Here is a 26567-nt window from a genome sequence, read left to right as displayed (position 1 = left end):
GAGTTGATGAGAGGCAGAGCCCGGTAAAGGGCGGCCCCTTGGAGGTGCCTCAGGCAGGGGGAGGGGTGGGGGCTGTGCCCGCACATCATTCTGCTTTGGGGCTCGGGGAGGCTCCCCTTCGCACACTGTGTTTTCTGGGTCACACCTGGCTGTGCTTAGGGCTGGGTCCCGGCTCTGAGCTCCGGGATCGTCCTGGCAGTGCGCGGGGCCAGGGGAGCGTGTGGGGGGCTGGGATGGAGCCCCCGCTGGCTGCGAGTGGCCCTACCCGGTGGGTGTATTGTGCACACCTTTATTGCACCCTCAGCGGTGGGGCAGACACACTACCCTCTCCTGGGCTCCCGGGGGCCCCAAAGAGCGTCACCGCCCACCGGGTGTGTACGGGGGTCAGCAGAGCAAGGCTGGCCGGTGCCCACGTGCCGGGGGACGCAGGCCGGAGCGCACAGGGGTGGGGCAGGGGCGCGGGGCACGGCCTGGCGTGTGGGCGGGTCACCGCGGCAGGGAGGGGTCGGTCTGGGCAGAAGAGGGGCCGGGGGCACCTGCGGCTCTCGGCAGACGGGCAGGGCGGTCCCTCAAGGCCACTCTGGCCTCCTGGCGCCAGGGGCCAGGCGGGGCTCTCTGCAAGGAGGCGCTGCCCTGGGGTCCTTGGTTATCTGGCCCCAGGGGGTCCGCAGGCCAGGGCTGGGGGTCTTCCCAGGTAGAACAGCCCGGGATGAGGCGGACGCCTCTTTCCAGGGTTGCTGCTCACACCCGCCTTCCGGCTCCGGCCCCGCCCTGGAGGCCCCGCCCCGCCAGGAGGCCCCGCCCTCTCCGCCAGACGCCTCGCCACTGAGGCCCCGCCCCTCCGCCAGAGACCCGCCCCAGCCCCGCCCCAAAGGGGGCCCCGCCCCTCCATAGACGCCCGCCAGCAGCGGCCCCGCCTCTAGCCCCGCCCCGCCCCGCCGGCCCCCGGAAGCGCGTCTCCGCGCCGGCGCGCTCGGGCCTGGAGCGGCGGCGGCGGCGGCGGCTGCGGCGGCGCGCGCGGTCCGGGGCCCGGTCCGGTCCGGCCCAGATGGAGGGGCCGGGCACCGCGGCGGGGGATGTGTCCCTGCACAACTTCAGCGCCAGGCTGTGGGAGCAGCTCGTGCACTTCCACGTCATGCGGCTGGCGGACTCGCTGTTCCTCTGGGTGGGCGCCACGCCGCACCTGCGCAACCTGGCCGTGGCCATGTGCAGCCGCTTCGTGAGTGCGGGGGACGCGGGGGGCCCGAGGGGGCGGGGACGCGGGGCCCCGAGAGGGGCGGGGACGCGGGGGGCCCGAGAGGGGCGGGGACGCGGGAGGGGGACACGGGGGACGCGGGGGGACCGAGAGGGACGGGGACGTGGGGGGCCCGAGAGGGACGGGGACGCGGGAGGGGGACACGGGGGGCGTGGGGGGCCTTCGGGGGACCGAGAGGGATGGGGGTACACAGGGGACCCGGGAGCCACCTAGAGGGATGGGGCACGGGAGAGGAACATGGGGGGTATGGGGGGACCTCGAGAGACGGGGTACACGTGGGGAGCAAGAGGGATACGGGGGGGCGGGGGGCATGGGGGGACACGGGACAGGGACACAGGGGGGCACGGAAGAGGGACACGGGGGACACCTAGAGGGACGGGGGTACGCATGGGGAGCAAGAGGGACGTGGTGAACACAGGGGGTCATGGGGGACACGGGGGACCAAGAGGGATGGGGACGGAGAGTGATGTGAGGGGACATGGGCCAAGAGGGACATGGGGGGGGGGCTAGAGGGACAGGTAGGTGCGGGCAAGGGGAGGGGATGCCGGGGTGTCTGGGCGCCAGGTGGGAGGCAGCAGGTGAGGGTCCTGGGGTCAGGCGTCTGCCATGGCTCCGCCTGGGGGTCCCTGTGGCACGGGGGGAGGCCTGAGCCGCGGTGGGCACGACGGGGCTTGTTTCTGGGAGACCCACCCCCTGGGGCTGCTTCCTGGTGGGTCCCCCTGTTCCCGGCAGCCTGCTGCTGCCGGCCCCCTCCTGGGCAGGACTCACGTCCAGGCCTCGGGCTGACCGTCCACGCTGTGACGGAAGGCGGGGGGCGGTGGGGGGGCGCGCGCGCGCCCTGCTGTGGGCGATGGGGGGGGTGGAACTCGGGTCTCCGCGTGTGGGCGTGTGCCCCCCCCTTCTTGCCCTCTGCTCCCCAGCTGGTGAGGGGGAAGGACCGCGTGTTTGTTTGTTGTCTTGGGGCGGGGCCACGCCTGCTGGTGCTCAGGGATCCTCCCGCAGTGCGTGGGGTGTTGGGGATCGAACCCGGGTCGCCGCGTGTGCGAGGCAGGTGCCCGCCAGGTGCTTGCTGATTAGTGTTTGTGATGGGGGGGGCCTGGCCGTGGTCCCGAGGGAGCCCTTGTGTCTCTGGCCTGGGGCGTCCGCTGGGAGACCCCCTGAGCCTGGCGTGGCCGCCCGGGCCTGCCCGGCCCCCTGCACTGCCCGCCCGGCCCGCGGCCTCACTCGCTGCCCTGATCTCAGGACTCCGTCCCCGTGGCCACCTCCCTCTTCGGAGACGCATCCGACCCAGCGTCCACAGGCCTGGCGCAGCGCCTCGGTACGTGCCTGCCCCTCGGGGGAAGCCCTGGGCCTGGGGTCTCCCCTCGTGCCTCTTCCCTCCGCCCCGGGCGCAGGTGACGCCCTCCGGACCCCCTTCCTGTGCGGGTGTGTGGCGGGGGCGATGGAAGGTTCTAGAAGCTCGCTGTGGGCGGGGCGGCCCCACAGAGGCGGCCTTGGGACCCGGACTCCAGCCCCCGGTCAGGCCTGGCCCGGGCGTCCTGACGGCCCCCAGCACGCCGGGGTTTGGACTGTGCGGGCGGGCGGGCTCTTCTCTGCGCCTCCCCCTGGGGACCCCCGGCCGCCCCCCACCGAGCATGTGCCTCCTGAGGGGCCCCTGGTGGCGCCAGAGCCCGTGCAGCTCCCCAGGCCTGGCTGGGCCGCTGCCTCCTGGGCCCGGAGGGTCCCTTCTCTGTCCTCCTCCGAGGCGCGTGTCCTCTGATGGCGACCGAGAGGAAGCAGACAGACCCAGCCCCCGCGTCTGGCCCCTGCGCTCACTGGCGGGGGTCTCAGGGCCACACAGGGCCCAGCAGGCTGAGCGCCTCGGCATGCGGGAGATGGGGGGGGGTCAGGCCCGGGAGCCCCTCCCCAGCCTCCTGAGACGGTGAACCTCAATGTCGGGGGGCCCTGGGGTGGGGTTGGCGCCGCGCAGGGCTGCCAGGAGCCGGGGCTGTGACCCACGTGCACTCCGAACTGCGGGGTAGTGGGTCCCCGGGGCCTCAGAGTGACCCGGGGAGAGTGGGGGTCCCCAGGGCAGGCGTCACGGGCGTGTGCGGTGATGCCCACCTGCCTGCCCGCCCGCCCGGCCCAGGCTCAGAGCCTCGGCCCTGCCCTGGCCTTGTGTGTCTTGCGCCCGCGTGTTCGTCTGCGCGGCTGAGGACCGGGCCAGGCAGACAGCGGAGCCGCGGGGCTGCCGTGGGAGCATCCGGAGGCGAGGACCACCCGCTCCCCGGCAGGCCCGGGGCTTCCTGCCGAAGGTTCCCCGCGGGGCGGGAGCAAGGCCCCCCAGCGCGCCCAGCGGCCCCTCCTCTCGCCGTAGCCAGGAAGACCCGCAAGCAGGTGTTCGTCAGCTACAACCTCCCCACCGCCGACAGCGGCGTCACGCTGCTCGTGGAGAACAGGATCAAGGAGGAGATGGAGGCCTTCCCGGAGAAGTTCTAGCCGCGCTGCTGGCCTGAATAAACGATGCTCTCTCACCCACTGACCCCAGGCCAGTGTGCTGGCGTCCGTTCTTTCCTTGGGGGGTGGGTGGGGTGTCAGCTGTGTGCAAGGCCAGCGTCTCCCACCTTTGTTTCTGGAAGGTTCTTCTCCGTCACCACAGGGTGGGCCTAACGTCACCTTGTGCTCCCACTCAGGGATGCGGATGGGGGTCCCGTGAGGGTCTCTGAGCTCAAAGGGGGCGATGGGTCAGCAGGCTAGACCTCCCCCCAGCCTGTCCCGCCCACACCCCCGGCTCCAACCGGCCCCCAGGGGGCTTAGTGGCTCATACACAGGCACTTTGCGGGGGGTGGGGGGCCTGGATTCAGGATGCTGCCCTCCCCACGAGGCCTGGTCAGCAGCTGGGCAGCACGCGGCCGGCCAGCCTTCCAGTCCAGGAGAGGGCCGGAGACTCAGGCCCGGGGCGTGTTTTGGTGCCGTCTGTCCGTATGCTGGGGGCGAGCAGAACTTCACCCAGAACCACAGGGTCGGTCACGTCCCGGCCCCTGCGGGACCCTTCGGGTGTGGGGGGAAAGGGCCCCGGCTGGCCACCCCCGCCCCGACCTGGTGCGGGCAGAGGAGGACGCGCTATGAGTAAGCAGGTCGTTTATTACTTGTGGCCAATGGTGGTGAGATGCCTCCAGTGGGTACCATCAGATGAGGTAGGGAGGATGTTCCCGAGGAAAACTTAGGGGGCAGCATCGTGTCCTGCACATACAGACGGACCCTCCCCGGGGGGACGACACGTGACATCATGCAGACATTCAGCTTCGACAGTTCAGGGCTCGGTCGGGGCTTGTGCTAGGAGGGACCCCTCCAGAGTGGCCCGGGACACACGGACAGACACGGATCTGACGGAGGACGGCGGGGCGCGCCCGCGACACGGACGGAAGACACGTGGGGGGCTCCGGCAGCGAGGGCCCGGCCACCGCCAGGGGCACCATGGCCCCGCGAGTGGCCCCCCGGGCGGGGCTTGTGTTGGCGCTTCCCCCTCCTCGCCAGCCTCTCGCGGTCCGGCTTGCGTGGCGTCTCAGGGCAGGGTCCGAGAGCAGAGCCAGCCCGGCGCCCGGCCCAGGGAGCAGCCTGAGAAGTGACCGCCCTGGGGGGAGCGAGCAAGGTGCATCCCCAGGCGCCCAGCCTCCACCCCGCCCCCCATGGCCCCCCACCCCGTCCCCCGCTGGCCCTGTCGGACGCTTCCTAGTGAGTCACTTAAGGTGGACGGAGGCCCCGGCAGGCACCACTGGGACGCTGGGGAAGGATGCGAGGCAGAACGAGCCGGTCCTCTGGGGTCCCCGCACACCCCGACCTGGGGGCCCCCCGCCCCCCACGGCCCCCTCCACTGCCTGGGCGGCCCCAGGTGGCTCTGTAGCAAGTACTTGAGAAAAGGCAAAAGGTATCTGGTTTGGCACGCGAAGGTGGGCGGGCGCACGGTGCAAGCAGGCGTGGGGGGGCCGGGGGTGCGGTCAGCCCTGACCCGGCCCTCCGTGTCCTCACGGCCGCCCGGACCAGGGACACAGATTTCCCTGGGCACGGCCTGTGCAGACACTGCCAGGGACGGGGAAGTTCCAGAAAAACAAAAAAAAAGGCCCCAAAGGACGGGGCTGTCCGCGTGGCCCCCGCGGTGCCGGCTGTGGGGAGCACTCCAGGCGGGTGGAGGAGCCTGAGCTGGAGAGGCGAGGGGAAGCGGGAGTGGGGGGCGCGGCGGGGCAGACCCGGGCGGGGGCCGGGCCTGGCGTTTGGGGAGTTATTGCTTCGCTCTGTCCGTCTCTGCGTTCCGGGGGCGGGGAGGGAGACCCCGGTGGCACTCACCTGGGGGGGCGCCGCTCCCCCTCCCCCACCCCTGCCCGGTCCCGGTCTCTGAGCGTCGAGTCGGCGCGTGGCCGCCCTGCAGGCTGGTGATGTCGGTGTGATGTGTGCTCGCGGTGTGGGGGCCCCACGGCCGCCGAGTTTGCAGGTGGTGCTGGGCGAGGGAGGGGCCGCTGATCCCCCCCGCCCCGCCCCCCCCTCTGGTCCCTGGGGGCAGCGTCCGGCCGCCCGTGTGGCCGCGGGCGTCCCCAGCCCCGGGGTGGGGGCGGGGCGCGAAGCTTCTGGTCCTTTCCACGGCACTGGCCTCCCGGCGGGCGGGGGCAGGCTGGTGCGGGACCCCCTCCCGGGGGAGGACGCCCCTGCGGAGCTCATGAGAGGGTGTAAAGTGCTTCTTGTAAAAATGACCCAAATAAATACAAACACCCCCGGCAGGGAGGCGGGTCCGGGCGCGGGGCGGCTACGCGGGGCGCATGCCGTTGGCCGTGGCGCTGTCGGGCCCGTCGCCCGCGGCCGCCGCGCCGTGCAGCCCCGAGTAGTCCTTGAGCTCGGCGTTGGTGAGCAGCAGCGGCTGCTCGCCGCGGCGGTGCGGCAGCAGCGGCCGGCGCGTGTAGTGCTCGCCGCCCGACAGGCTCTCGGGCAGCGCCTGGCCGCGGCTCTCGGGCAGCAGCAGGATGCAGGTGATGCAGATGAGGGTGCAGCAGGCGAAGAGCACGTGGTGCAGGAAGTAGCCCTTCTGGTTGTGCAGCTCGATGACGGGCGCCGTCAGCATGCCGAAGCCCGCGCTGGCCAGCACCAGCCCCAGGCCGCCGCCCCTGCGGGCCCGGGCGGGAGGCAGGTCAGCGGGGGCGGGGCCAGGCCGCAGGGGCGGGGCCTAGCCCACAGCGCCCCGCCCACGCGCCCCGCCCACGGCGCACCCGCGGGGGAGGAAGGCCTGGACCCCCTCTGGCCCCAGGACGCTGATGGACGCGGCCCCTCCCGGGGCCGGGGGACGGAGGGTCAGCCGAGAGCGGGGGAGGAAGTCTCCGACTGGCCAAGGAGCACGCAGGGGGCTGGACGTCCCGGCCCGCCTGCCCGTGGGGTGGGCCAAGGAGATGGTCACAGCAGCTGGGGGGGGGCAGGTGGCTCGGGGTCGGCAGAGAGAAGCCTGGAGGGCTTCCCAGAAGGCTCTGGGAGGCCAGTGCAGCCGGGGGTGCTCTCTTCCAGGTGGTCAGTCTCCAGGGGGAAGGGGACTTTTTTATTTTTTTTCTGAAAAGGGGGTGTCGGCCAAGTAAGTTTGGAGGCCAGGGCTCTGAGCTCTAAGCAGGGAGACAGGTGATGGGAGACGGGAGCAATGGGCCGGGCCACGGTGGGGACACCCCCGGATGAGGGCTGCAACCCGCTCGTGCACCCTGAGCCACAGCGCGGACCCCCAGGCTGTGTGGCTGTGCGGGGCGGTCGGCGCCCAGGTCAGCCCGGGCGTCCGTCACCGGGCTTGCTCCTCGCCACAGCTGGAGACGAGCCAAGGTCCCCGGGGAAGCTGTCCCGAGTGGGCTGTGGCACCGGCCTCAGGCAGAGACGGATCCCGGGGGACACTGCCGCGTGGCTGCCAAGACAGCAGTGCCTGCTCAGTGGCCCCCCAAGGCCGCATGTCCAGTTGTCTGGTGCCCTGCGGGCTGTAGGTCCACGTGGGTGGGGAGCAGAGAGACCGTCTCAAGGGGGCAAGCAACTGCCGTCCCGGGGTGGCCCCGAGCCAGTGGGCAGAGGACAGGGGTCTGGACTTGTGTCTGCTGGCTTAATGATGCGTGTGTGTGTGTGTGTGTGTGTGTATGTTGCAGGGTTGTCCCACACCTGGTGGTTTCTTGGGGCATGATACTCGGGGGTCTTCCTAGGGGTCAAACTCAGGGCCTGTCAGGAAGTCTCTAGCCCTGCCCCCGAGCGGGACCCTCCGGGCCCACAGCAGCCGGGCCGTGGGTGGCCTTGTGAGTGGCTCTGACGCAGACACGCGAGTCCTTGCCCGAGTCCAGAATCATCTGTCTACCAGCTGGCAGAGACAGCGAACACAGGAGGAAGCCCCATTCCCAGAGCACATGACAGTGACACGTCAACATGACACGGGCCCGTGGACCAGTGCGTGCAGGCACCGAGACAGGGAGGCAGGGACAGTGACGTTTCTCCCCCGCCCGTCCACAGACCCGGCCCACTTCCTAGCTGACTTCCCGCTGGCCTTTTCCCTTGTTTAGAGAATAAGGCGGGCCTCACGGTCACGCAGCAACGCACAGGCCCCGGGGGCGCCCAGAGGAGCCTGGGGAGACGACAGTGCCCGGACCCGCCTTTCTGGGTCCCCACGTGCCTGTCCCCCAGGGACGCTGCCCGGCCAAGTGTGGGGTCCCACTCTGCATCATTTTCCTGTCTGGTTCTTTCTCGGCCCGGAGACCAGCTCCACGGCCCTCCCCAGGGGCGGCCAGGAGCATCGCCTGCCTCCCCGCAGCTCGTCACTAGGGGGCAGCATGCAGCCACGCTTGCCGGGCCAGGCAGGTGTGAGCACGGCCACTCCCCCTCCCCCCACGGGTGGCCGCGAGTCCATCTGGCCGAGGCTCGTTCTGTACACAGCAGGCTAGGGGGAAGGACGAGTCTGCCCAAAGGGGCGTGCGAACTGCCAATCATTCTGCTCAGCACGGGGTTGGCATCTGGCATCGAGACCCAAGAATCGCCCCTCCCCCCCATTTAGGGCCACACCCAGCGATGCTCAGGGCTGACTCCTGGCTCTGCACTCAGGGATCACGCCTGTCCGTGCTCGGGGGACCCTATGGGGTGTCAGGGATTGAACCCGGGTCGGCCACATGCAAGGCAAACGCCCTCCCCGCTGTGCTGTCCCTCCGGTGCCTCGCCCTTTCTCTGTGTTTCAATTAGAGAAGGATTTGTGCCTGTTTTTGCAGATATAAAGAACCTGCCCCAGAAGGAAGAGTCTCATCACTGCCCCTGAGGCCACGCCCTCCCCCAGACTCGATCATGCCACTCAGCGAGGTGGCCCGGCCTGGGGGCTCCAGCCCGGCCCACCTGCCCTGCCTGGAACTCAGTGCTCTGGGCCCTGGCGGGCCTGCAGGAGGGCCAGCCCTCCCCAGGGTGCTCAGGGCGGGGAAGGCTCCGGGCACTGAGCTCTGCCTGTTCCAGTCCCCCCGCCTGGCCACCACTGTTTAATCTGAGTGTCTCGTGCAGGCCACTGACAAAGGCTGGTTTGCGTGAGGAAAGTGCGTCTCAGAGCCCGCCGCCCTTCCTGGCCCTCTGGTGGGTCTGTCTGGCGGGGGGCCCATTTCCGACCCAGGGGACCTGGAACTCCCCTGCTGGGCGTCCCTTCGGGTCCACCCCTCCTGCGGGCACCTTGTGAGCACGGAGGCGGCCAGAACCAGCCCCGCTGCCCCCCACCCCCAGGACGTCACACCCGGCCACAGAGGAGCTGAGCCCGTTGGCTAGGTTCTTCTGCAGGGGTGAGGCTGCAGCTGGGCTGGGCCCCTCACCTCAGCTCCCACGGAGGCGGGGCCGCAGAACCTGCCACTTAATTGCTCTTTGCATAAACACGCAGCCCCCTGGCACTGCCCTGCAGGTATGCAGCAGCCTTCGGCCTTGGCATGAGCGATAAGAACCCGGAGAACGAGCCCAGATGAGGTCACGCGAGCCTCCCGGGGTTGGCATGCTGGCAGGAGTGCAGCACGGAAGCCAGACCCGGTGCCCGCTCCCGGCCCCCTGCACCCTGGGACTGAGGGCTTGGCCGGGCTCCGGCGTGGGCGTGGGAAGGAGAGGGGAGCTGTGCCCCCATGCGGGCCCACGCGGGCCCCCTCCCAGCACAGCCCAATGAGCGCCTGCACATGCCCAGGGCCCCATCTGCGGGGGCAGGTGTTAGAAATGCCAGTGAGACCCCCTCCCCCCACACACACAGACGGGAGAGGGGCAGCACTGCTCTGCTGAGCCCAGAACATTCTCACACTCTCAGCACTGGCCGGCGGCCCCACCCAGGACAGCCCCAGAAAGGTCACACCCCTCGGACGGAAACGACACACGAAACGCAGCCCCCCTCCCGTGCCAGGACGTGGCGGCTGGGGGGAGGGGCCCGGGCTGTGGGATAAAGCTGGCCCGGGTCACGTGGTGGGACATCCCTGGGAGGCCCTCCCACCTCCCCGAGTGTGACGTCCAGACCGTGAGACCCGCTGCCCTCGGAGGGTCTGCCTGGCCTTCCCGGCCCCGCCCTCCCTCTGACTCCGCCCCTGGCCCAGCCCCTTACCCAGACCCCGCCCCTTCACTGGCCCCGCCCCTCCCTCCGGCCCCGCCCCGCACCTGATGACGGTGGGCGTGATCTCGGCGCAGAAGAACACGCTGAGGCTGCCCACGGCGTGCGAGGCGAACATGCCCACGATGGAGAAGGTGATGGAGAACTTGTCCTTGACGCTGTCGCTCATGCCTGAGGGGGAGCACGGGGCGGTGAGCGGGGCCCGGCGGGCGGGGCGGGGGCGGCCCGGCGTCCTCCCGGGGAGGGGGGGCCGGTGCTCTCGCCCCTGCAGACCCAGGGCCTCCGGCGGGCAGTGAGGTCAGGGCCCTCGGGCTGCAGAGCGTCACCCTGCCCGCCTCTACGGCCCGGCCAGTGCTGGCCCGGGGGCCGGCCCGCCCAGGGACGCGGGGCCCAGCCTGGCCCAGCCCGACGTCGCGCCCGGCGGAGGCCGGTGGGGCAGCGGCATGCAGCTGGGGGTCGGGGGGCGGGGGGCGGCCCGCGAGGCCGCGTCACGGGCTCAGCGGGGCGGGGGTGGGCAGCCGTGACCAGCAGCGCCGGGGGCAGGCGGCGAGCACCGTGCGTGACCCGCGGGGGGTGGGGGGGCAGCAGCCGCCCGGCCGCGGGGGCGCGGGGAGGGGAGCCGAGCGGGCACCAGGCAGGAGGCTGGCATGCGGGCGGGCGGGGCGCTGCCGGGGCGGGAGGGGGCGCGTATACGCTTAGTGTCCAACCTACGGCCAACTTCAGCTGCAACTCTTGGAGGGGGAGGAGGAGAGAGGCCAGAGTCAGTCTCGCGGGCGCGCCCGCGGGGCCGGGTGCGCGCGCGCGGGCCTCACCTGACTCGGGGTGCTGGCTGTACTTTCCGATCACTGCGGCGGCGGGGAGAGAGGGCAGTCAGCGAGGGCCCCTCCGGGGTTCCGAGCGGCCTCCTGCAGGCTGGCCCGGGCCCACGCGGCGGGCGGACGGGCCGTGGGTGCCCAGCCGGCACGGAGGGCAGCGGGCCGGGGGTTCCAGGACCGCCAGGAGCCGCGGCCGAGCATGCCCAGCCCGCCCTGTCCCCCCACGCTGACCCTCCCGGCCCCCGCTGTCTGCAGCAGGGACCCCGAGGCCACCTGGACACTCCCGGGGCCCCACCCCCCGCCCAATGTCTCCTGATCGGCCGCGTGCAGCCAGACCAGGCCGTGTGGACCGCCCTGGGCTGACAAAGCGGTTCCGGGTCTGAAAGGAGCCCGTGCCAGGGTCGGGGCGAGGGGTGGGGACCCCGCCCCTCTGCTCAGGATCCCGGCCACCCCCGCGGGCACCGCACCTGGTCGCGGGGGCAGTGGACTCCTTAGCTGGTCCCCGCAGAGGCCACGCCACCGCAACCAGGCCACGCCCGACTGGCCACGCCCCTGCAGCCAGGCCACGCCCTCTATCCATCCCCGCCCCCCGCCCCATCTCTGCCTGGCCCCGCCCCTGAAGCCAGGCCCCAGCCCCTGCCCGCCCTCACCCCGCCCCTCCCAGGCCCGATCACGCCCCCCCCAACTGGTCATGTCCCTGCTTGCCCCCGCCCCTCCCCCCGCCCCCGCCACTGCCCTCTTGGCCACGCCCCTTACCTGTCCCCATGGTTTCCCTGCCTGGCCACTGTCTGCCATACCTCCTGTCCCTGGCCCAGCCCTGCCCTGCCCTGCCCTACCCTTGCCCCTGCCCTGCCCCTGCCCCTGCCCTGCCCTACCCCTGCCCTGCCCCTGCCCTACCCCTGCCCCTGCCCTGCCCTGCCCTTCCCCTGCCCCCGCCCCGCCCGCCCACTCACGGTTGAGGAGCCCGAGCTGCAGCAGCGAGGCCAGCGCCGTGAGGATCATGAAGAGCAGCAGCCCGCCCCGGCGGCCCAGGAAGCGGACCACCACGCACATGGCCAGGCAGGAGGCCAGCGCGATGCTGGCCACCGTGTAGTAGTCGGCGTAGAAGTTCTCCAGCAGCGGCACCTTCACCTCGTGGCCCATCATGCTCCGGGCGAAGCAGTGGTGGATGCCGTAGCCGGTCAGCCTGCGGGCGGCGGGCGCACACGCGGGACTCAGGCGCTGCCGCCGCCCCTGCTCGGACAGCGCCCCCCACTCGCCGGCCGCCTGCGCCCCCCACTCGCCGGCCGCCTGCGCCCCCCCACTCGCCGGCCGCCAGCGCCCCCCACTCGCCGGCCGCCTGCGCCCCCCACTCGCCGGCCGCCTGCGCCCCCCCACTCGCCGGCCGCCTGCGCCCCCCCACTCGCCGGCCGCCAGCGCCCCCCACTCGCCGGCCGCCCGTGCCCTGCCTTCAGCGCCCCAGACCCCGGCAGGACTCTGGGTCTGCGGAGAGCGGGCTGCGGGGTGCGGCTGCTCTTCCACCCGGCCCCGGGAGGCAGCAGCCTGAGACCACCCACCCTGGGGCCCTTTGATATGGCCCGTGGTCCGGTGGGCGCCCCCAAACCAGGAGCTAAGGTCTCTCCGCCTGTCCACTGCAGAGCCCCGCCCCCCGGAGAGCCCACTGCAAATCCCCTTCCCCGGGAGAGCCCACTGCAGAGCCCCGCCCCCGGGAGGAGAGGCCACTGCAGAGCCCCGCCCCCGGGAGAGCCCACTGCAGAGCCCCGCCCCCAGGAGAGCCCACTGCAGGAGCCGCCCCAGCCCGTAGTCGGGACCCCGGGCACGGCCCGACTCACGAGTTCACACACAGGACCACGATGTTCTTCCACAGGTTGCGCGTCCCCACCACCTTGACGATGCACACCTTCTTGGGCCGCCGGGAGAGCTCCTTCTCCAGCTCTGCGGGGAGCGGCCATGAGCCCCCGGCCCCGCCCGCCCTCCCGCCAGACACACCCCTGCACAGAGACTCGCTCCCACGCAGAGGCCGAGGGGAGCAGCCCCTTCCCGGCGCCTCGCGGGGCCCAGCACGACCCTCCCCTGCGCCTTCCTGACACCTCGCCGGGGCCCAGCCATGCCCACCCCCTTCCCCCGGGGCCACAGGGCTGCTGCGACCCCTGGCCAGGACACGCGCAGATGGGCACTGCCTCGGCTGAGTCGGCTGCAGCACGGCGAGTGCTGAGTCTGCACAGCCTTGGCCGGAGCCGCTGCCTCAAACTGCCCTTGAAGGTTCTCTGTTGGGAAGATACATCTGTGCATATGCACGACACATACATACACGCACGCACACACACACATGCACACACATAGGCACAGGCATACATGCAAGCACAGAGGCACACATGTGCACATGCACACACGTGCACACATGTGCACACATATATGCGCACACATGTATACACAACATGAATGCACACACATGCACACTGGCATGCATGTACGCACACAGAGCACACACTGGGTTAAGGGATCAGTGTCTCTGGGACCAGATCAGTTTTGCCTCAAAGTGTGTGACTGACCCCAGAGTCCCGCGGGGGATTCTGGGAGGCCGCGCGGGCTCTGAGCCCACCCACACGGGGCTGGGCAGGCAGGAACCAGCTGTGGGCGGAAGTTCCAAGTTGGGGGAGGTGTGCGTGTTCTCTCGGACATGCTGACCCGGCGGCACCCTCGGGACAGTGCGGGGACGCCCAGCTCTGGGTACAGGCACCGTGTGCACACGCGTGTGTGACAGCTTACTAGCAGATGCACGCTTGGGCCGGAGCCACGGGGCAGGGGAGGGTGCTGGCCTTGCACGTGGCGGCCCCAGCGTTGGTCCCCTGAGCCCAGAGACAGGGATAAGCCCTGGCCCCGCCACGTGTGACCCCAAACAAGCCACAAAACCGCTTGCTCACAGGGACCCGGGGGTCCTGCCACCTCCTGGGTGCTTGCGGAGCAGCGCACAGTCCCACTCCCCCTCCGCGTGGTGCCACGTGGAGGGACGGACGCTCTCCCCACCCTGGGCTTTCCCTCCCCAGAAGACGAGGCCCCCTGCAGGGGTGCGGCTGGGCTCGGACGGGCAGTGCCCCTCACCAGGCATGATGCCTTTGATGTCGCTCTCGGGGCTCAGGCAGCTCCGCTGGGTGAGGTTCAGGATCTGCTTCTTGGCCGCCTCGAACTGCTGCGTCGCCATGAGCCAGCGGAGGGACTCGGGGAAGACCCTGCGGGCAGAGGGGCCGCGGGGCTCTGCTCATCGCGGCCACGGGACCCCCGGACAGCGCTGACCGTGCCCCCAGCTGGCCGCCGGACACTGGGTCTCACACACCCACAGGGCTGACCGCGTCCCTCCCCCCTGCTGGGGGGTCTCACGCGCCCCACGGGGCTGACCGTGACCCCACGGGGCTGACCGTGACCCCACGCCACTGCCCAGCGCCGGGGGGGGGGTCTCACACGCCTGGCTGATCCCGTAGGTACCCTGGGCAGGCCCTGGTGGTCATCGATGCACCAGCCCTCGGGCCCTGGCACTGGGCCCTGCTGAGGGGGTCCCGAGAGTCCCTGGGGCCATGTGTGGCAGGCACCCCTCCCCCAGGAGAGGGCTGTGGCCCCTTTAGGTCGGACCCCTCCGCCCCTGATTCTTCCCCCTCACCCATACCCCGCGTCGCTACTACAAATATTTCCCAGAGTCCCTCCAGGAGGGACGGACGCGGCGCCTCGGGGCAGAGGAGGGTGACAGACTCAGGCAGTGGGGGCAGGCGGGGCGGGAGTGGGGGTGCAGAGTGGCCGTGGGCAGTGGCCAGCTCCTGAGTGACACGCGGGACAGGGCCCCGACCAGGGCCTTGACCAGGGAAGGCAAACTCCGATGGCAGGGCTGGCTGGCCGGGACGAAGGGCGTCTGCGCCTCCCTGCGTCAGGGGCCGAGGGGCCGAGGGGCTGAGCACCAGCATTCCCGCTGCCCCCGCCCCGCCCACCCTGCGCCCGTCCCCGCGCCCGTCCCCCGCCGGCCCGCGGGCGGGTACTCACGACCAGTAGAGCAGCATCAGCAGGAAGGGGCAGATGATGAGCGCCTGCAGGACCTGCCAGTCCCGGCACAGGGCGGCCAGCCCGGGCATGAGGAACTGGCCCGCCATGGCCACGAAGCTGGCCACCATGGTGATCATGAACCGTTTCCCCGGCGGGCACAGCTCGATCCCTGCAAGACACGGGGGAGGGGGTGGGTGAGCGCCCCCTGCCCAGCACCCGCTCACGCGCTGTCCCGCCCTCCCCCCGCGGCCCCTCAGTCGCTCACCCCAGCCCCGGCCCCTGCCCCCGCGGAATGTGGCTGCCAGGCCAGTGCCCACTCGGTGACCGTGAGGCGGCGGTGCTGGGCCCTCCCCGGGCTGGGGGAAACAGGGACCGTGGCACCCCCGGCCCGAGGCGAGCAGCACAGACCCAGGGACAGAACCGGCACTGCTCTCCCGCGGGCTGGTGGGAACCCAGCCCTGCCCTCAAGGCGCAGTTCCGGGGGGTGACATGGACAGCGGGTGGGGCAGCACCGCGGCACTGTGACGGGAGCTGGTGGGGGGGTCTGGGGCCTCTGCAGCGAGAAGGAAGCAGCACAGGGCTGGTGCCCGTGGCCCCGGGGGGTGGGGGGGCGGAGGGCGTCTGCAGGGGATAGTGCGGCCTCCAGCCGGCTCGGGGCTCTGAGCGCAGGGGCGCGTGGAGGGCCTGTGGCCACCAGGGGGCGCCCTTGTAACCTGAGCGCCAAGTGTCCAGCCCGCGTCTCGGCTACCGGCCGTGCAGCCGGGGCTCAGGCCGCGTGGAGGACAGGCCACCGCCGAGTCACGTCCCTGCCCTGTGAGGGGCAGGCCCCTCTTGGACCCCACACAAGACTGAGGCGAGCAGAGAGGCCGGGGAGACGCAGCCCGTGACGAGGCCTGCGGGCGGTTCAGACGGACGGAGCTGGCGGCCTTGGGGCGCCCCTGGGTGCAGGGACTGGACCAGGACGTGTCCACACGGGCGAGTGCCACAGGGCTCCTCTGCTCCAGAGAGGACATCTGCAGCCGGGCATGACTCGCTGCCAGCCCCGGGGCCCTGAGCACTCTCCAGAGCAGCCCTGAGCCCTCCACCCTCACCGTCCACGGCCTCGTATGCCCCCACGCCATGGCTGGACCAGCACACAGCCCCCGGAGGCGCCCCCGAGAGACCCCCAGAGCCAGGAGCCGAGACGCGGAAATGCCCCGACCAGACAGGGGCGGGGGCGGGGGCGGGGGCGGGGACGGGGCATGAGGACACTTGGGGGATGGGCCTCACCCCACAGAGCCCAGGAATGAGCCGCACCTCCTGGGCTGCACCGCGGTGCTGAGGGGGCCCTGGAGCTCACCCACGTGAGGCTCGAACCCCCTCCCCAGACCCCAGACCCCAGACCCAGAGCCATCCGGGCCACCTCCAGTGAAGGGACCAGATCAGCCAACACGCGCTTCTCAGGAGGATCTCCCCATCGGTGAGGGTGGCTGAGTGTGCAAACGCACACACATGCACATACACACACGCACGCACACACTCACACACACATACACGCACACATACATACACAAGAACATATACACATACATATGTAAACGTACATGGACACATGCATACATGCACACGTACATGCACACAAGAACATACATACACATGTACACAAACATGTACACACAGATGCACACGTGCATACATGTATGCATACACACGTATACATGCACATACACGCACACACATGCGCAGGCACATACACACACAAGCACATATACGCCACAGAATATTACTCAGCTGTGCAAAAGGACGGTGCCTTGCATCAGAAACAGCCGAGTGCCCAGGCCCGCCGGCCTGCCTGCTCACCCCACACCCCGCAGAAGGCGGCAGCTCCCGCCTGGGGGGTCCCGGGCTCTGCTGCAGGCCCCGCCCAGCTGTGCGGAGCCTCGGGGAGCACCGCTCGCCCCCAGCACGGGACCTCAGAGCACCGCGTTCCTGAGACCCACGCGCGGCTGGGCCTGGCCGGGGGCCGCCCAGCAACTGCCGCCCAGCCAAGGACGCCGGCCCGGGAAACGCGGCCGGGACTGTGGATGCCCTTTGTGGCCCCCGGCCAGAGCCTGCTGGTCACCAAGACGCAAGCAGCCGTCTCGGGCCTGGCCAGGCACGGCTGCCCCTCCGGCCCTGCCTCCCTGCCCCGCACACCTGGGGCTCCTGGGGACGCCTTTGCCTGGACCCCGCAGCTCAGGCAGGAGTCGCCCTGGTGGAGCCACACGGAAGCCACGCGGGGCCACGCCATGTGACTGAGCTCCCACAGCCACGGCCGGGCCGATGCCGGGGGACGCACGGGACACGCCAAGCCGTGTCCGGGGATGGGGTCCCGCTTCCTTCCCAGACACACGGGTTTCTACCAGTTTCTTTCTTTTCATTTTTGGACCACACCCGGCAGTGCTCAGCGCTCACTCCTGGCTCTGTGCTCCGGGACCCTTTGGGGTGCCGGGAGGGAGCCTGGGCCAGCCGCGTGCCGGCCTTCCCCGTGTACAGCACGCTGGCCCCTCTGCCACGGTTCCCTTTTAAACACAGTTACTCAAAGGCAGGGACTGAAACGCTCGCTAATAACTCCTCTCAGCAACCTCCGTCTCCCAGCTGCAGCCCCGCCCCGAGGAAGACCCCAGAGAGGAAGGCAGAGGGGGAGACCCTCGCGTCTCAGGCGGCCCCCCATCTGCAGGCGAGGGGAGGCGTGGACACGGGTCAGCACGGCCAGAAGCCAGCGCCGGGTCCTCAGAGACACACCTGCCCTCACGGACGCCTCGTCGCACAAGGACTCAAAGGACGTGGCCGGACGGGACCATCAGACCCTCCTCCTGCCCCGCCGGGCAGTGTCCTCGCCGCCTCTGTCCAGGGCAGGGTTCGTGGCTCTGACAGCTGACCGGGACAGATGCCTGGTGCCCGCTCGAACTCTCCCCTTCCCGTGTGCCCGCACCTTCCCCAAGCTCGAGCCCGAGAAGAGCAAACAGGAGCCCTGGGTGTGCGCCCCCCCCCCCCCCCCCCCGCCCAGTCCTTCTGCTTCAGGCTCCTGTCATAGGTGGCACGTTCTTCGGCTCAGGACCCTGCCCCCCTCGCGCAGGGGTCTCCCGGCTAACAGGGTCTCTTACAGCAAGGCTGATGTCCACGCTGTGTTCAAAGCAGTCGCCCATCCCAGAAGGGCCTGTTTGTTGTTTTTTGTTTTGTTTTGTTTTGTTTTTGTTTTTTTAGGTCCCACCCGGCGATGCTCAGGGCTGACTCCTGGCTCTGCACTCAGGAATCCCTCCTGGCGGTGCTGGGGGACCCTCCGGGGATGGAACCAGGCTCGGCGCCTGCAAGGCACACGCCCTCCCCGCCGTGCTCTCACTCCGGCCCCAGAAGGGCCTATTTGTGGCCCACATTCAAAAGGAAAAGGTTAGAGGCCGCTTTGCGCCCACTCGGCCCATTCCTGCCCTCGGCCGCGGAGACCCCCAGCCCTGGCCGTGAGAGCAGCCCAGCAGAGCCTGGCCTTTGGCATGCGTTTCTTGCCGGCGTGGGCCTCGCCGCTCCCTCGTGCCGTGTTTTCCGTCTCAGCTGCAGGTTGGACTCCAGGTGTGGGGACCCACGTGCAGTGCTCCTGCTCAGACACGTCCAGGGAGTGTCCACTGCCCCCACGGCTCCAGGCGGGTGGGGGGGGCTGGTGTCTTCGACTCTCTCCCTCCGCCTGCTCATGCCCGGGGCGGCCCCCACCCTCCCTGGCTGGCTGGGGTGACGTATTCGTGCCTCTTTGTTTGGCTCCAGCATGAGACGGGCGTTTCACCTGTATTGTCCTGTCAGGGAAATGGTCCCCCCAGGACCCAAGGGCGAGGCCGGTGGGTGTGCAGGGACCCGGAGCTCAGGGTCCCCCGGCTGGGCCAGGGGCGGGGCCGCGGCACGGGCAGGAATGTGCAGGTGGGTACGGCCGGCCACCTGCAGCCCGTCCCCGACAGGCCTGGCAAGTTCAGCTGGCAGCTGAAACACGCGAGGCCACACAAACAACACAGGCACACACTGGCCGCACGCCTGCCCGGCCGGGACGGAAAGAAGGGACGGGCTGCAGGGCGCTGCCTCGGGGGACGCAATAAAGCCCAACGGACAGGTGTGCCCCCCCAGGGGCAGCCTCTGCCCCCGGCCCCAGGCGCAGCCCCCACCAGGAGGGCTCCGAGACACGGGCCGGGTGGGGGTCAGAGACACTGGCCGGGTGGGGGTCAGAGACACGGGCCGGGTGGGGGTCAGAGACACGGGCCGGGTGGGGGTCAGAGACACTGGCCGGGCGGGGTCAGAGACACGGGCCGGGTGGGGGTCGGAGACAGGGGCCGGGTGGGGTCAGAGACACGGGCCCCCCCGGCCTGACAGCCTCTTGATCTGCTCCCCCGTCACCCTCACCCCTGCCTGGGTGCCCTCGAGTTGGGCGGGGGCTGCCCTGACACGGCTTCTTGCCCTGGGCCGAGCCTGCCCATGGAGGCAACGCTGTGGCTCCTTCCCAGCAGGGGCCGAGGAACGTTCTAGAACAGGCCCTCAGGGGCACAGGCACGCCCCCTTCTCAACGGCCAGCAGGGTCCTCTCCTCGCGCCCTGGGGGCGTCCCTCTGGTGGCCCCCCCACCCCCGGGGCGGGGCATGCCCAGCCTTGCCGTGAGGACCTCTCCCCGCCCGCTTCCCCCCCATGCGCTGCTCTCCTTGGTGCGGCCCGCAAACACCACGACTCAAGCCCGCGCCAGCCTGTGTCCATCGGCTGCTCTGTCCACTCCGGCCCCACCCTCTGGGGAAGGGTCGGCCTGTGCCCCTCCCCCCCAGCACAGCCTCTCCCCCGGAGCCCCGAGCCAGACCTGACGCCTCCAGTGTGACCCCGAGAGGCAGAGCTAACGACGGTGCCCGTGAGCACCTCCCGCCCCGCCTCTGCTTCCTGCGGGCCCAGCACAGGGCACAGGGCCGAGCCCCAGGGCCGGCCGGAATTTCCAGGCTTCCCCGCGGAGCCCGCCGGCTCCCGTCTCTCTCAGGCACGACGACGGCAGTGCCGGGGCACCAGGAGAGCCGAGGGGAGGGCCAGAAGGCCGCGTGTCCAGCGCGTTTGTGGGGTCCAGACAGCGCCACCCCCTAGCCAGCAGCTCAGACATGCAGCCCCGAGAGGCTGGGCCCGGCGGCCCTTTGCTCTGGGTGACCAGGTGCCACCCGCTGGAAAGCCCCGACCCTCGTACGACGGGGACAGCTGGTGCGAGAGTCGCAGCGGCCGCAGGGCCCTGGCACGGCCCGGGATGGCAGCGCACGGAGTTCCGGCTCCTTCCGGAGGGCTCACGGCGCTGTGGAAACGGTGCCCGGCTGCCTGTGTGGACAAAGGGCAGGTGCCCACCAAGTCCAGCCACAGACAGTGGCCCACAGACGCGGGCGGGGCCCACGCACGCCTCTGCCCAGGGCCGGGCTCCCGGAGTCTGCGGTTTGCTGGGCCCCGGCGAGGACGGTGCAAGGGCCTGGGGTCGCCACCTGGGGCGGGACGTGAGGACGCCAAGTCTGCCCCCGGCACGGCGTCACCTCTGCGCACCCCTGAGTGTGACCCTGGCACCACAGGCCCCCAGGTATCACGGCCGCCTCCGCTGCCCCGTCATCCCACCCCAGTGCTCTGCGCGGAGCAGGGCCCTCCAGCCTCTCGTGTCCCGGGGAAAGGCAGCGCGAGGCCTCAGAACCGCTGCACGGCCCTTCCCGCCAGTCACTGAACGCGCCGTGTGTGTGCGTGCGTGCGTGCGTGCGTGTGTGTGTGTGACCGGGGGGTCTCAGTGCTGGCATGCACGCTCGTGTGTCAGGGCTTGGTCCCCGACAGAACACACAGACAGATACACCACACACACACACACACACACACCCCAGACACACACAGATACACACATACCACACACATACACACAGACACAGACACCACACATAATACAACACATATAGCACACAAACACACAGCATACAAAGAGACACATACACATACATAGATATATATATGCAGACACACACCACACACACAGACACAGACACACATACCACACAGATACATACACAGATACACAGACACGCAGATACACACAGACACACAGACACATGCAGATACAGAGACACACAGATACATACCCAGACACATACCCAGACACACACGGACATACACCACACACACAGACACATACACCACACCCAGATACACACTCAGACACACAGACACACATACAGACACAGACACACACAGCCCCTGTGAGGCCTTTCTAAGGTCTTTGGGGACGCTGAAACGGAAACGCCGCCACTCAGACCCAGACGTGCTCGCTGGGTCCTTCAGCTGCGCGGGCCTGGTGGACACGGTGAACGGTGGGAAGGAGCAGGGCCCAGAGCCGGTTCACCGCACCCCCCCGGACGGCGCGTGGGGTGTGCAGAGGCGGCAGCCCGGGCAGCGAGGCACGTCGGGCCGGCCAGCCTCACCTTCCCCCGGCCCGGGGGCAGGGGCCTTGTGTGGAAGGAAAAACGACACACAGGCTTGGAAAGGAAAGTTAACTGTCTCGGAGGAGAAGAGCACTGTAACCGGACTCGGTCCTCTCCTCCCACTTCACACACGCAGCCCAGGGCCCGAGTGATTAAGCAGGTTTGATTCACGGCTCGAGGAAGCAATTTGCCCAGTGGAGAAGATAATCCAAGCCCAGGGACTCCCAGGCTAGCGCCGAGTTCCCAGGTAAGTGATACGGGCTCCGCGCGGCGTGTCTGTGTGAACGCTTCGCAGGTGCCCTGGGGTTCGAGGCCTGACTTCCTGAGGGTCCCAGTCAGGCTCAGGTGCTGGGTTCGAGGCCTGAGTTTCTGAGGGTCCCGGTCAGGCTCGGGTGCTGGGTTCGAGGCCTGAGTTTCTGAGGGTCCCGGTCAGGCTCGGGTGCTGGGTTCGAGGCCTGAGTTTCTGAGGGTCCCGGTCAGGCTCGGGTGCTGGGTTCGAGGCCTGAGTTTCTGAGGGTCCCGGTCAGGCTCGGGTGCTGGGTTCGAGGCCTGACTCTCTGAGGGTCCCAGTCAGGCTCGGGTGCTGGGTTCGAGGCCTGACTCTCTGAGGGTCTGGTCAGGCGCGGGGAGCCACAGGCCTTCAGAGGGTCACTGCGGGCGGGAACAGCCCACTCCACTCGGACCCCCGACACCAAACCTGCCGTTCAGAAGGACGCTCGGCCCCGCGCGGGAAGTGTCGCCGTCCCGCTCACCGCCGGTTCCCGCCTCCCTGTGCAGGGACGCATCGAGCACCGGCCCGAGCCCCGGGACCCTGCGCCCAGCTGACCGCGTCCTTCAGGGCGGCTGCTGGCGAGGGCCTGGGGGCCGGGAGCTGGGGCAGCTGTGCCATCGCTGGGTTCCCACGCCCCCCTGCTGGGGGCTCGGGCAGGAAACGCCCCCCACCCTGCCCTGGGGCTCAGCAGCCGAGAGGACAGGAAGCTTCCGGGCAGAGGCAGAGACGTGGGTGCGGGGGACCCCAAAGCGCGCGTCAGCCCGTCTCTGGTCTCTGGGTTCGAGGGTCGTCCTCGCTCCCTGGTCTGCGAGTCTTCTCGTGAGGGGGGGCCTGGCTTCCCCGTTCTGGGGGTCTGCACCCGGTGGCACGGGGGTCAGCCTCTCCTGGGCGTGCTCGGGGGTGGGGCGGTGCTGGGGAAGGGCCTGCTCTTCGCTCTGCTGGTCTCTGACCTGCCCCCGGCCCCTGGGGGGACCCCGTTCCCGACTCCACCTGGGTGGGGGTCAGAATCTGCCTCCAGGGAGCCAAGGGAGGGCAGAGCAGCCCCCCCCCCGCCTGCGTCCTGTCTGGATGCTGCCGGCTGCGCTGACCCCGAGCCCCACGGTGGCCTTCGTCAGCTGGCCCAGGCCAGCGTGGCCACCCTGTCCTCACCACATCTGGTCCCGGGCACAGAATTAATCCCACTTTACGGCACGTCCCAATGCGAGCAGGACCCTGGGGTCTCGCGTCTCGGGACCCTGAACTCAGGTTGTCTGTGCTGGTGTTGCAGTAACAACTACAACAACAACAATAACAATAATAATAACAACACTGTAGCACTGTCGTCCCGTTGTTCATCAATTTGCTGGAGTGGGCACCAGTCACGTCTCCACTGTGAGACTTGCTGTGACTGTTTTTGGCATCTCAAATATGCCACGGGGAGCTTGCCAGGCTCTGCCGTGCAGGCGGGATACTCTAGGTAGCTTGCCGGGCTCTCCGAGAGGGGCGGAGGAATCGAACCAGGGTCGGCCACGTGCAAGGCAAACGCCCAGGGTCCCCGCTGTGCTATCGCTGCAGCCCCTGGGCACAGCCCGATGTGGCCAGTAACTGCCCAGGGTCAGAGCGCAGGAGCTGACCCCTGGCGCTGAAGCCCCGGTGTTGCCGGGCTCAGCTGGGGCAGCAGGACGTAAGGCCGGGTCTTGACTCGTGTCCTGACTTGTGTCCTGACTCGTGTCCTGACTCCACTGCCTGCCCGGCTCCACGTCTCCTGACTGTCACCGCGAGTTAACCTTTAAGAACACAGCAAACAGCCCAGCCCTCCACGGCCGTCATTTAAACACAGGAACTTCCTTAAGTCCTTCAGCCGTTTATTACCTGACTATTAGCACGACCAGCCCTCGAGACGCTCATCCGGGAGGGAGGCCCCGTGTTTGCCGAGCAGTGAAAACCCTCCGCAAGCCGCCAGCGGCCGTGACCGGCTGCCCCCAGCTGTCTATCTGCTTCCCCCGCCCGAGGGTTGGCCGCTGACCTCAGGGGACCGGGGCAGGGCTGAGCAGGGGAAAGGGCTCGCCCTGGGCACACGGTCCCGGGAGGGGCAGCCGAGAGACACGCACGGGAGGGCAGAGCCCGGAGTTCCCCAGAGGGGTCCGGCCCAGGCGAGGGCCCCCTGCCTCTGCGCCTGGCTGCTGGCCACGACGCGGCGAGGACAGGGGCAGGCGTGGGCCGGCTCTGTCCACAGCCCTGGCCGAGGACCTGGAGGAAAGTGTCGCAACAAGGAAAGGACGCGCTGCCAACGCCCTCGGGGAGGAAGGAAGGGCACGTGGAACCTGAATTTCACCCCCTCTGGCTTGTGAAATAGTCTGAATCGGAGAGTGTACGAAGTCTCGAACCCTTGGCTACCCATGCAAGTTTTATCGGGAGTTCCCATAAATCTCTTCTGAAATCAAGTAGCATTCGCACTTTAAATAAGCAGGTGCCGACTTGGAAACAACAGAGTAAGGAAAATAAGACGCCGAGCACTTCCGTGGGCGACACTCAGCTCGGTCAAGCCTTTAGGGGACCATTAGGGGGCCACCTCTCCCTCGCCCCCCCCTTTTCAGGCCAGGGTGGGCACGACACAGACGCCAGGTGCCGGCACCGAGTCTGCGAGTGGGCAGTGCAGCCGAGGCGGGAGGGGGGGGAGCTGGGGTCGGGCGCGGCCAGCCTGGCCTGAAGCCCGGACGGCAGCTCTGGGGCCGCTGTAGGACGAAGGGACTCGGGTCCGAGGGCAGGAACTGCACAAGGTTCTTCTTCAGAGGGAGAAGCGGAGCCGGGTGTGGGCCGAGCTCCGTGGGCCGCACGCGTGTCCACACGAACACCAACACGCCCTCACCGTCCCCGCTGGCGTGTCCGGGCACCGGTTTCCTGGCCGCGCCCGCAGGCCAGAGCAGGTGTTTCTGCGGCCGGGGCAGGCGGTCAGGGCGCGGTCATGGGAGAGCGCCGGGCCTGGTCTCCGGCCCACCGCGTTCCGGGAGGCCTGTCTCCTCCCGGGCACAGACAGAGCCCCAGGGAGAGTCGAGTCACGGGGCAGCCGCCCCGGCTCCTTCCTGCCCGCCCGGCCCCTGCCCGGCCCGGGCTCTGCTCACCCCCTGCACCCTGGTACGACCCCCCAGGAGAGCACAGCTGCTCCCTGGGCCCCGGGCCACCTCCTCCGAGCTGCACTGCCCCGTCCTGCCTTCCTCGGAGACCCGGGGCCTCGTCAGGAGCCCAGTCACCGCCCCCCCCCCCCCCCGACTCTGACCCTCCCGCAGGGCACTGTCCCTGGAGCCCCCGGGGCCTTCTGGAGAGTGTGGCTCTGCCGGGGGTGCTCCGCGGGGCCCAGCCCTCCCCGCAGGCCTCCGCCCGTCCGGGCCCAGAGCAGCTGAGGGCCCACTGGGGGGACGGCACGAGGCCTCTCGCCCCACAGACGCCCGCCCCAGCCCGCCCCAGCCCGCCCCTGCAGGGCGAAGACCGTGGGCGTCACGAGACGTGCAGATCCCTGTGGCCGGTGGGGGCGGCTTCGGCAGGGGGGAGGGGAGCCGGGGGGGGTGGACAGGCCGTGACGAGCCCACCGGGCCTCGAGCGGGGTTTGCCCACGGTGCCATCGCGTCCGGCCCAGACCCGCAGACAAGAGCCACCTCGAGGGCTCCTTCCCGTGGCCTCGGAGAAGAGTCTGCAACTGGACTTCACGCCCCCCCACCAGTGGTCACCAGCGGGTTCCGGACGGTGCTGCCCACGAGGGGTCAGAGGGCAGGGGCAGGCTGCGTCTCCCCTCGCCCGGCCTGAGGCAGCCCCTTCCCGGGGTCTGTGGGAGCCCCGGGCTGCCCCGCTGGGGCGGGAGCCGAGACGCGGCCGCACCCTGAGGGGCCTGCTGGTCCCGAAGGACAGACCGTCCCCCCTTCCAGCCGCCAGCCGGGCACGGGAGCACAGAGACGGCGGGTCCTGCCCCACGTGCATCAGCGCCCTCGGGCCGGGCCGCTAGAAGAATGCAAATAGAAAAAAACGTTTTTTTTCCCTTTTTATGAGCACTGATTCCTGCAGGGCGGCTGAGTGATTTCCCACCAGGGCGGTAACAAACGGGCTTTCCGGGGGGAGCCGGAGGGGGCGGGGGGCCCTGCTCCCTCTCGCATTCCAGGGGTGGTGAGCTAGAACCGTCCACAGGCATTTTAATTTTTAATGCTCTGCTCTGAGTGAGGCTTTTAATTTGTGGTGGGAGACAGAGATTTTTATTTTGCAAAACCAGCCTCTCGCGCCCAGTAACGTGACCAACCTCGCTCTCGCTCCCCTGCAGAAGCACCCGCCGGCCTGCAACAGATCTTACTTAACATCCACACTGCCGGGCCCAGAGGAGGGTCCCTCTGAGCCGACAAAGGCTCAGCAGGCCAAATCCCTTTGTATGGCTGGATGGGGGGAGGCCCCCGGGGGAGCAGAGAAACCCGCCCCGCCCACGCCCCGCCCACGAGCGCCCCAGGCAGGGGCCTTTGTCGGGGTAACCAGAGTACGGTGGAAAAGGCCGAGGATTTAGGCTTTGAGGGGAGCGAGGCCAGGGGAGGAGGGAAGGGGAGGGATCTGGTGTTGCTGGCTACTCGGGCAGCAAGCCAAGTCGAGGGGCGTGGGGCGGGTGGGGGGCAGGTGGCTGAGCCGGCTTCGGGCTCCAAACCCTGGGGTCATGCTGGGAGCCGCCCCCAGGACCGTTCCCACCCACTCACAGCTCTGGAGGGTTTCCTGCCCTGGGGGGTGCGTCCGGCCCCCCCCCAGCCCGAGTTTCTGCTCCTGGGCCCACTCGGGCAGCCGAGCGGAGGGACGGTGCTGGCCCCTGTCCTCTCCCCGTGCTCCCGTGGGGCAGTGCCGGGAGAGCATGCCCAGGGCTGACTGCCCACAGCAGGGTGGACGCTCGCCCAGGCTTACTGAAATCAGAGGGGTCCAAGTGTCCCGGGGCCTCCCTCCTGCTGGCCGGGGCCGCCCGAGTTGGGAGGGGGCCCGGGGGCCAGGAGCAGGCCCAGGCGTCCGGCGCCCCGAGAGGGCAGCTGGGAGCCACCGAGCAGCACAGGTCGGGGCAGGGGCCGCGGGAGCCCCTCCTAGGCTCCGCCCTGTGTGCCCCCGACTCGCCACTGCCTGAAGCAGGGCCGGAGCCTGACCACGGGGCCTGCAGCCTGGAG

General features: G+C 69.7%; 2 protein-coding genes across 4 annotated transcripts in view; one reads left to right on the top strand and one right to left on the bottom strand.

Annotated features, from left to right (window-relative positions):
- Positions 1–966: 966 nt before the first annotated feature.
- On the top strand, positions 967–3781 carry PSMG4 (proteasome assembly chaperone 4). The gene is made up of 3 exons (XM_055127614.1): positions 967–1219; positions 2498–2573; positions 3612–3781. Exons 1-3 carry the CDS (start codon positions 1049–1051, stop codon positions 3731–3733), a joined length of 369 nt encoding a protein of 122 aa, XP_054983589.1. The 5' UTR covers positions 967–1048; the 3' UTR covers positions 3734–3781.
- A 577-nt stretch (positions 3782–4358) lies between these two features.
- Positions 4359–26567, bottom strand: part of SLC22A23 (solute carrier family 22 member 23) — a 72611-nt gene continuing 50402 nt past the window's right edge. The window contains exons 4-11 of one of the 3 annotated variants that reach the window (XM_055126769.1): positions 14681–14849; positions 13754–13881; positions 12484–12586; positions 11605–11837; positions 10649–10681; positions 10544–10567; positions 9884–10007; positions 4359–6387 (exon numbers count right to left, since the gene is read on the bottom strand). In XM_055126769.1, coding sequence (XP_054982744.1) covers positions 6033–6387; positions 9884–10007; positions 10544–10567; positions 10649–10681; positions 11605–11837; positions 12484–12586; positions 13754–13881; positions 14681–14849 — 1169 coding nt within the window. In that variant the 3' untranslated portion in view covers positions 4359–6032. Of the gene's footprint in view, positions 6388–9877; positions 10008–10543; positions 10568–10648; positions 10682–11604; positions 11838–12483; positions 12587–13753; positions 13882–14680; positions 14850–26567 lie in introns of those variants that run through there. The other 2 variants (XM_055126770.1, XM_055126771.1) reach the window with 2 other exon arrangements.

This window comes from Sorex araneus, chromosome 2 (assembly GCF_027595985.1).
Source record: "Sorex araneus isolate mSorAra2 chromosome 2, mSorAra2.pri, whole genome shotgun sequence".
Lineage (NCBI taxonomy): Eukaryota > Metazoa > Chordata > Mammalia > Eulipotyphla > Soricidae > Sorex > Sorex araneus.
This window is presented reverse-complemented; position numbering and strand designations above follow the sequence as displayed.

Bases quoted from the DNA above. Each gene is read 5' to 3' on its own strand.
- PSMG4 (XM_055127614.1), top strand. From the start codon at position 1,049: ATGGAGGGGCCGGGCACCGCGGCGGGGGATGTGTCCCTGCACAACTTC. The intron at 1,220-2,497 runs GTGAGTGCGGGG...CCCTGATCTCAG, and splicing joins TGGCCATGTGCAGCCGCTTC to GACTCCGTCCCCGTGGCCAC. The intron at 2,574-3,611 runs GTACGTGCCTGC...CTCTCGCCGTAG, and splicing joins AGGCCTGGCGCAGCGCCTCG to CCAGGAAGACCCGCAAGCAG.